At 45.1% G+C, this 9023-nt stretch overlaps 1 protein-coding gene across 1 annotated transcript in view; it reads right to left on the bottom strand.

Annotated features, from left to right (window-relative positions):
* Window positions 1-2606: 2606 nt before the first annotated feature.
* Window positions 2607-9023, bottom strand: part of RPL28 (ribosomal protein L28) — a 29427-nt gene continuing 23010 nt past the window's right edge. The window contains exon 5 of the mRNA XM_078654922.1: window positions 2607-2740. Coding sequence (XP_078511048.1) covers window positions 2651-2740 — 90 coding nt within the window. The 3' untranslated portion in view covers window positions 2607-2650. The remainder of the gene's footprint in view (window positions 2741-9023) is intronic.

Below are 9023 nucleotides of genomic sequence, written 5' to 3'. Positions count from 1 at the left end.
CCAAAGTACTTAAGAATGTGGTTCAACTTGAGAATGGCCAATCGTGGAGTTTTGACAAGATTTGTAAATATGCTTGAGCATGTCCTGTGTTCGGTTCATTTTCCTTTATGATGCTATGTTACTATCTTATCCCACTGCGGTGGGGTCCAGTTTTTACTCTGTCATCCTATGGAAGGGAGATGTGTTGTAATCTTAAATCCCCAAATGGTACGTCCCATCCACCCCTTCCCCTCTGACGCAGTTGGTACGTCCTGCCCTGAAGCTTGCCATGGAATGTTGGGACACTCCAGTGAGGAGAGTGGATGGTTAGTAAACGGACTTGTTACACTGGTGTCGTCTTTGGACCCTTTTATAATTCTAACAGTTTACTTGTGCACATGTTTTTAAATAACTTCGCAGTGCCCGCCTCCTGAACTATCTCTACCCTCTTCCTCTTATTGGGTCCGGGCGGAGATACCATAATTAGACTAGTGTTCCCTCCACTAGCTAAAGGGCTAGAGAGATTCGTTGTATTGTTGGTATTCAATAAGTCATTAAGAGGGGAACTCTCTGTAGAGATCTCCAAATCCTGGGTCACTAAGTCATGGTCAATATACTCGGAGATCAAGTTAGGACTTTTATATAGATTGTCACTGGGGTCCAATTCACATAGTGGGACAGGGGACATACTCTGCCCTATTTTCCCCAAATGATGATCTCTTTCCAGTTATTATATCAATAGAAAGCCGTTTTTCTACAGAGGCTATTTCTTTTTCAAGAATTCTTGTTGTACGATTAAAAAAAGTGGTCGATAGTACCGGTGAATACCCCATTTGTTGTCGAAACTTGTACAATTCTTTCTTTGCCTGACCTGAGGGGCATTTTGCCGATGCTACTAGATAACCAGCCTATTTTAGAAATTACAATGATACTAGTGGATATATTGCCCAATCCAGGGTTATATTTACAAAAGAATAAAACCAGTTAGAATAAAGATAGCAATCTAACCAAACAATAATTACAATATACGAATACACACTTTTAAGAGATGACCCAACCCGACCTCAATCGGCCTCTGACGGCCTTAGACGGCCTGCCCTTGTCCCGGGCTTCTCCCGGGACGCTCCCGCGCAGCGGGGATAAAGGGTTGTTAATATAGGGTAATTAGTTGGCGGGGCGAGCAGGGAGAGCGGCCCACGTGACACAGGTTCAGGCTAGCGAGGGCTCCTGGGAGATGAAGTCCCGGTGCCGCCGCTCGCAGCCCTGCTCAAAGATACACACCTACAGCAGTTTCTAAGATGACAACTCTCCTTACGTCCACAGTCCAGGGGTGATACACAGCGATGCGGGACCCGCGAAGCGGGTTCCGCAAGGTGTTGCACAGGGACAAGAGATCACAAACAGCAACCAGAATCCCAGCAGGTGAGAAGAGTTTAGTGCAGCGTCCCAACTACCTTCTGGAGGCGAGGGTTTTTATGTTCGTTGGTGGGACGGGGCGAGCAGAGAGAGCGGCCCAGGTGACAGGTTCGGGCTAGCGAGGACTCCTGGGAGATGGAGTCCCGGTCCCTCCGCTCGCAGCCCTGCTCAAAGATACACACCCACAGCAGTTTCTAAGATGACAACTCTCCTTACGTCCACAGTCCAGGGGTGATACACAGCGATGCGGGAACCGCGAGGTGTTGCACAGGGACAAGAGATCACAAACAGCAACCAGAATCCCGGCAGGTGAGAAGAGTTTAGTGCAGCGTCCCCAGCGATACAGAGACAACCAACATTTATCCACTGAACAACAGTTTGGATAGCAGGTTAAAAGCAGTCTCCAGTGGCTTAACGTTTTACAGACTTCTGAAGTGGCCCTGCTTAAAAAGAGATGTGGTAGGTTGAAGTACTTTCAAAAAACATTTCAGTATGTAGGAGCACAGATCGGCTTGGACAGAAGCTGAAGCGATAGGATAGTTCCGTGGGGTAAGGACAATCGATATGTTGCAAATAAGAGGTTCAGGAATTGAATGTTTTGAAAATGTGGAGGCAGCTTTGCAAACAAATATAAGAGGCACATCTGGGTCGAATAGAAGAAACTGGACTCCGCATATTTTTTTCAGGAAACATATTGAGTGGTGACCACGGGTTTATCTTGCCAGCAAAGAAGGCAGCAACTATCTACACTAATCCTCCCCAGTAAGAGAATGGGGCTACCATAACCGGCTGTGCGGAGAGATGACTGGTAGTTCTAATATCTGGTTAGATCTAGAACAGAGGAGAGGGAAAGCCTTCCAGCGGCAAGATCTGATTAATAATCATTAACAGGACTCCACACTAAACCTGAAAAGGACTAAAACGTGCTGCATATAAACTAAGCAACGCATACAGCGGAAAGTGAAACTACCTTATTTGATACTGGCCGATTACAAGTTTAGAGCAAATTCTTGCTTTTAAGTAAGCTTCCTCTCCAATCACACAGGGTACTTTTCTGGGTTAATGAGTGGGTTCCATGCTAACATAGGTCACACTTTTGGCCTGGAGACACGTGTCAAAAAAAAAAAAACAGGGAGGGTTAAATCGGAGACATTTGATGTCTCACTCAGCTCAACATAATAGCTCTTCACAAACAAATCGATACAAATCACTGTTATTTTTTATTTTTATTATATTCAATAAACTATGATACAGTTTATGCAGTCTTGGTAGCCCTGGTACGCTTCTTCTTAACCACCACAGGCTTCTGGCTTCTCAATATGGCACTGGCACGACGGAGAGCCGCCTAGAATAAACAAAGAGTGTTACTAAAGTACTGAACATGTTTAATAACTTAGTACACAATTACAGCAAGCACAAATTACCAAGTGCAAAAAATGTGTCTATTACAAAATCAGATTCAGTTTAGAGTGGAGTACAGAGAAGACAGTTGGTAAAACCTCATCACTGGCTATAGATGTAAAGCCATGGCTACACATGTAAAGACCAGTTCAAGCCCCCACCTTCTCTTTATTACATTTTCAAAGAGTATCACTATACCCAATTCAAAGGTGCGTAAAGCTGAAGCGTTAGGAAAGTGTCATAAGCACAGGAGTGGGTGTATAGCGAATGTTCGAGTAATAGAAATGCACATCTGCAATAACTGAAGGGTTCTGAGGAGGTGGTTAGGTGCCTGTAAATTTGCAGCACTACATGCTACAAACAGATGCTTACAAGGTAACATTCAGTTTGTATGACGTGCGGCTGTAAATACACATGCTCTACATAGACATTAAAGCAGTACAGCCATAATCTGTGGATAGCTGGAGGATGTTGCAGAGGACTGAGTCGGTTCTTAGGCCAGCGGGCCAAATCTTGCTGGTTGCTGTGCGAAGACATCCACAAAGTAGTATTTTGTGAATGTGTGTGAAACTGCCTTAAATATGTCAGCTGTGGTTATGTTTCCAAGGAAAGCCATAGTAGCTATTTTTCTTGCAAGTGGAATGAGGGCAGGGCAATTCCTTCTAGCCTTAGTGTAGCAGGCCTCGATATATTTGACAATTCATCTAGCTATGACCGCCTTTGAACGAGCATGTCCTCTGTGTGGCTTGGTCAAATCAACACAAATCTGCTGGGTTTGTAGTAAGGAGAATTCGGTCATTATGAACATGAAAGAAAGGTTATTCTGGGAAGGGGGCTGCAATTCACTAACACTAATGTGATGGAGACACTGAAAGCAACTTTCCAGGAAAGGGTTACAAGTTCCCTTTAGCGCCTACTTGGTTCTCCCTTATTTTAGCCTAATTGTATGTGGCGATTTGCGCGGTTACACATGTTGTATTTTGTGCCATGTTATTTTAGAAATACGCTGCACATGTTCTTGTTATTCAGTACTTTCTGGGATTCAGTCTGAACATTGCACACAAGGTCAAACAGTGCCCTGTTTTTCTGTGCTCAGTCAAGCAACAACTAGCGTTTTAGACAAGGCACAGCTGCGGTTTTTCCAACACTGCACCTATATAAACAATGACTTCTCATTTGGAAAGTAGAGACGTGAATTCTAGCAAAGGGAAAATGTCGTGTAAAGAGTGCACCAGCCTTGTGCAACCTGAGCTTGCGCCTTTCATGTGGACCAACTAACCACAAATGTTAGGTATGGGGTCCTGGTCTAATTCTAGAGATAATATATCCCAATGCTGATGAAGGGATGGCTTAGATATTCACCATAGTAGGGCTTTTCATTGTATACAGTTTGCTCGTAATGTTTAATTTGCTCAGTTGTATGTTTTCTGATCACAGCACAACTGCTTCATAATAGAGCACACTAGTTTCAATACATATTGTATACTTTCCAAGTGTCTTTCTTTTGTTTAATATGGACATGAGTGAGAAACAAAAGGTAATCTGTTTCCACGGCTCCCCTGGGGAGTACAGAATTGTGTTCTAGGCTGCCAATTCACCTGTTACTCTGGAAAGATCAGGAGGGCAGGCAAGGAACTGTGAGCTAGTCAGACAGGTACTGGTGTGGCATGGTGACTCAATCCCTACATTGTGATGTCCTGTGATCCCAGACAGCACCGTTTCCAAACAGAATCCCTGTAACAAAAGGGGCACAGCTGTACAGGTTCGAATGGAGAGTCCATGAGTCTGGTATGGATAACATGAAGGTTACAGGCGAAGGGTACCCTCGGTCGAATAACCAGTGAGTCCTTCCATGAAAGGAAAGCCTTGATAACAAGGATTCTGAATAAAAGTGGTCCCCGTTTTGCAAGCAATTTGCGACAGCATCTAAGTGAAATATAGGTGAGGCCCAATTGTTGTATATGTAGATAAACAGACGTTTGTAAATCTAGTTGTTCAAGGGACAAAAAGATGAGCTACATGTTCTTTAAAAATCACTTGTCCCACCGACTACCTACATCATATGGGTTAATACAGAAGCTAATAGTTTTGTTTTGGTGCACTAAGACTGAAACAAAACCAATGCTTTGTTAAAGTAAAATGTGAAAGGTGGTATTATTTCTATATACCCCAAAATACAGAAAGAACAAATGTAGCTTTTAAATTTCTCTTTTCTTTGTTCCTACTCCCTCTCCGGTTAGTTCTCTCCCTTTCTCTTCCCTCCCTGGGGGAGTGACCTATCCTACTAGCATACACGAACCCCTACTGAACACTCACATCCTCTTGGAGCAGAGAAACTCTGTGGGCACACATACACAATATCCCCCAGCTCATATGAACAAAACCTCTTTCGCAGATACGCAGCCCCAGTGTAAAAAGAATACACGGTTTAGATTGTTCATCAACTGCAGACAAACCCTCTAGGATCACACACCCAGACACAAAATCACACTGAAGACACTATGATAAAAGATGGACATCTTACAGACATGCAGACCCTGCAATTATGCACAGACACCACCGTACAATTTGTTCAGCAAACACCCCAGGCATGCCTATCATCCAGCAAACCCACCTCCCAAATGATGGTTGTTGACTGGGTCGTGGGATGACATGACAATGTTGCTTGTAGTGCTGTTCTTAGAGTGGGCTGGTTTGATGGATTAGGACTAAAGATAGAGAAAAGATAGTCCCTCTCTGCAAGGAGAGAACCATCAATCCAGACAACTACCTAATCGGCCATGTTCCTTTAAAGTCTTTGCGTCCAGTTCCCAGCTGGGAGGGCTTGCCCCCTTTTTGTGGAAAGTTGCTGCACTCCAGGTATTCGCATCAGCATATTTAGAAGTAAATAACCTGCTTCTAAAGTTTTGTTTTGCAGTACACCATAGCTCTAGCTGCTCTAATAAACCATGTAACAAATGCTGCAAAAAAATGTTTCATTTAGGCACGTCTACACATCTGTTCAATTTGGGCATCGGTAGATTGACATCTCACCCTAGCCATGCTGGGCATTATGGTCTGCCCTTGGACACTGACTGCACTTGATATGGCTCAAGTTAGAGAAAGATTAAGTCTGAGGTACATAAGCTGCAGCAGTGGCAATGCCCATCAAGTGTATGGGTAGTCTAACTTGAACTATGTTAGTCCGAAGCCCAGCATACGTTAGGCAGACCTTACAGGGGTAAAAGCCGGCCAAGAAAAAAACGAATTTCCAAAAACGCATAGGAGCCTTGTTTCAGGAGTCTTTTCTAATACTTTTTGATTGCATTAATCGGATCCATATTTGGCAAGAATGTGGTTATTTGGAATCAATGTAACAGCTGCTAGTAAGTGTGGGTTTAAAAACATGAATGGATATTATCAGGGGAGTAGAGAAGTACCCAGTCTAATGGCATAATTACCAAAATGTAAGTTGGTACTAAATGTATACCCATTGCAGTGATATGCAATCTTGGATCCGCTTAGTTAAACTGTTTGAAAAATGAAAAATTGCATTTGTATAGCGCATAACTGCCCTGGGGCCTCGCAGCGCTTGAAGATAAAATGGTTTTAGCGCAGGCTCGGGGCTGTTTGATCCTGGACTAATCACACTCTCCTTATACTTGTGTCCACTGATCTAACAATATTTTAAAGCATTTTCAAATAGGCTTATTGTAAAAATACAAAAACCAAGGGCATATTATATTCCCAGTACAGGAACTCTGGATTCTTTTCATTCACTAATTCAGGGCTGTTCAATGGCAGGTGCCTTCTTTGCATCACAGTAGTGGAATGTGCTCCAAACTGCGTTGTGCAGCAGCTCCTCCCTCCCAGCCCCCGACAGGCACTTTTTCAGATCATAAAGGGCTGAGACATGCTTGTCTTTTGTGAGGGGTTAGAAACTGCCAAGAACCAAAAATTCAGGGCCAGGGCCATCACACACTGCTCCTGTGCGGAAAATGGGACAGAAGGCAGTAATGCAGAAAAAAACATGAGATGGCACTGCGCAAACCTTTGTCACGTGTCCACACTTCCTTAAGAGGTTTTACAGACTGTCTTTCAGACATGCACTCTTTTCCAGACACTCTCTCGACCCTTTGTCTCGCACACGGTCATCTGTCACTTACTTGGTTGCACGTGGTGAGCTGGCTACAGGAGGGAAGCCCAGGGGGAAGCAACGGTGGAAGGATTCAATCAAGTCATGATGGAGACGGCCAGCCCAGCAAGGACAGGATTCAATCAAGTCATATCGGAGGGGCCACAATCGCTTCCACCCCACCCACCACCCTTTTGTGATGGTCACATGACTTAAAGAATCTAACAGCCGAGTTGAATGGCACCTCAGGGAGAGGAAACCCTGCCCAGTAGCATTAGCAGCACAGCAAGAACTGTAAACATTGAAACTTTATATAAGCCTTTGCAGGCTCAAAAACATTCCAAATCTTCCCTTCACCCACACATCACCCTTCGTCGCACTCAGATCACACAATGTGGAAGGATGTCAGAGGACGTCGTCTGCAGAGCTTTTAGCAGTTCTGAGTGTGTTTTGAAGCTGCATTCCCGACTCAACACTGGAATCTCGTTTGCCACTGAACTGGCCAAGGATCACTGGAACCCATGGACAAGGTAGTGTGATAGAACGTTCTCTCAGCAGTTAAGTGGAATAAAAATACACTTCAGTACACGCAGGGAGACTAGCTGGAATTACACCTCTGGGATTCTGCTGCTCTGCCCTCCTGCACACCCGGTGATCTCCAAGCCAGGTCGCATGAAAGAATGCATCTTTTGCTCTTCACACACGGCAGAAAGCACTACCAACTGAACCCTGCTTTATGCCACCACCAAACTCTAATATTTGGGATAAAGTGCTTAAGCCCATGTTCCCACAAATGAGTGCCGCTGGGGCCCACCAGCTGAAACCAGGCACTGCAGAAGCAGCTGACACGAGGCAAAACCAGATCACAGAGCAGTACAAGTATTAAAAAGTCTTCAGCGTCCTACGGAGCGGAGGCCAGGACATGAGGCACTGGAACGATGCCCCCTTCAGTCCTCAACCTGGAGGATCTCTCCGTAGTATTCTGCACAGGGCTGTCATGTACTTTTCCATTCTTTCAGTTCTCCACTGGGTGTTTGGGACCGTTATGAATATTGTCAGATGAAAGTGGACTTCACTGCTTCCAACAGCATTATAATACACACCACCACACTGTTCGACCAACACCGAGAAATATTTTCTTGGGGTTGGGCTCAAGACTCCATAAGCCTATCACCAGCTAGAGATTAGTATTGAGCTTGTAGTCGAATTCATGAGATTTTTCAGCCTTCATGATTGCTTGCGTGTTCCAAAGAGCCACAGCTCAAACTGTTTAGTGCAATTTAACGTCTAGGTGTGCTTCGCACAAAAATTAAATCTTATTCCCAACAAAAATCAATGTCGCAGTCATTAGGCTATACGAATACTACACCCCAGAGACAATATCCTGAACTGCAGGTTTAAGCCGATCTGTACATTATAATGCAGTTATGGACAAACATCTTCAACTTGGCAGCGTAGCATGCAGTCAGAGGGTCTGCATGCTTCTTTGAGGATTGACGCACTTTTGAGGGAGGCTAAGCTAGCCAAATTATAGGACAACAGAAACCAGATAGCTAGACTGAGATGCCTGGGGTCAGGGTGCCCGATTGAGCCGTGGTTCTGCCTCAGAAGGCCCAGCCTGTTGAGTAGCTTCTCGTTCAGAACCAACGACCTCTTGAGATAGGTCGAGAACCATGACTGTCTGGCCAACGTGGGAGTGTTAGATATTAGATTACGATGTGAACATTACCGGCGCCATCTTGTCCTGCTTAGGCCTTTGCGAGCGCGTAAGCGGCAGCCATTTTAGACACTATGGCCAGTTCGTAACATTGCCGGTCGCCTGCACGTCTCCCCGACCTCGCAATCATCCCCCACGCGCTGGCAGCCCCCAAGCACACATGCTAGTCATAAAAGCTTCCTCAGTGCGACACTGCCCCGGAGCCACTTCCCGTGCCGAGCCCACATACCCTTTCATCCCTTGCGCACAAACAGGCCCTTCGACAATCTCCTCCCCTGCACCTGGCTGCTCGATCCGATCCCAAGCCATAACTAACCCATGCGGATACAGTTTATTGCCCCATACAGTAGGATTCCGCCTCATCAAAGGAGCCGGAATTAATCAATGCCACAACCC

The sequence above is a fragment of the Lissotriton helveticus genome, chromosome 7 (genome assembly GCF_964261635.1).
Source record: "Lissotriton helveticus chromosome 7, aLisHel1.1, whole genome shotgun sequence".
Taxonomy (NCBI): Eukaryota; Metazoa; Chordata; class Amphibia; order Caudata; family Salamandridae; genus Lissotriton; species Lissotriton helveticus.
Note: the sequence above shows the minus strand (reverse complement) of the source record. Positions and strands in the feature narration are given on the sequence as shown.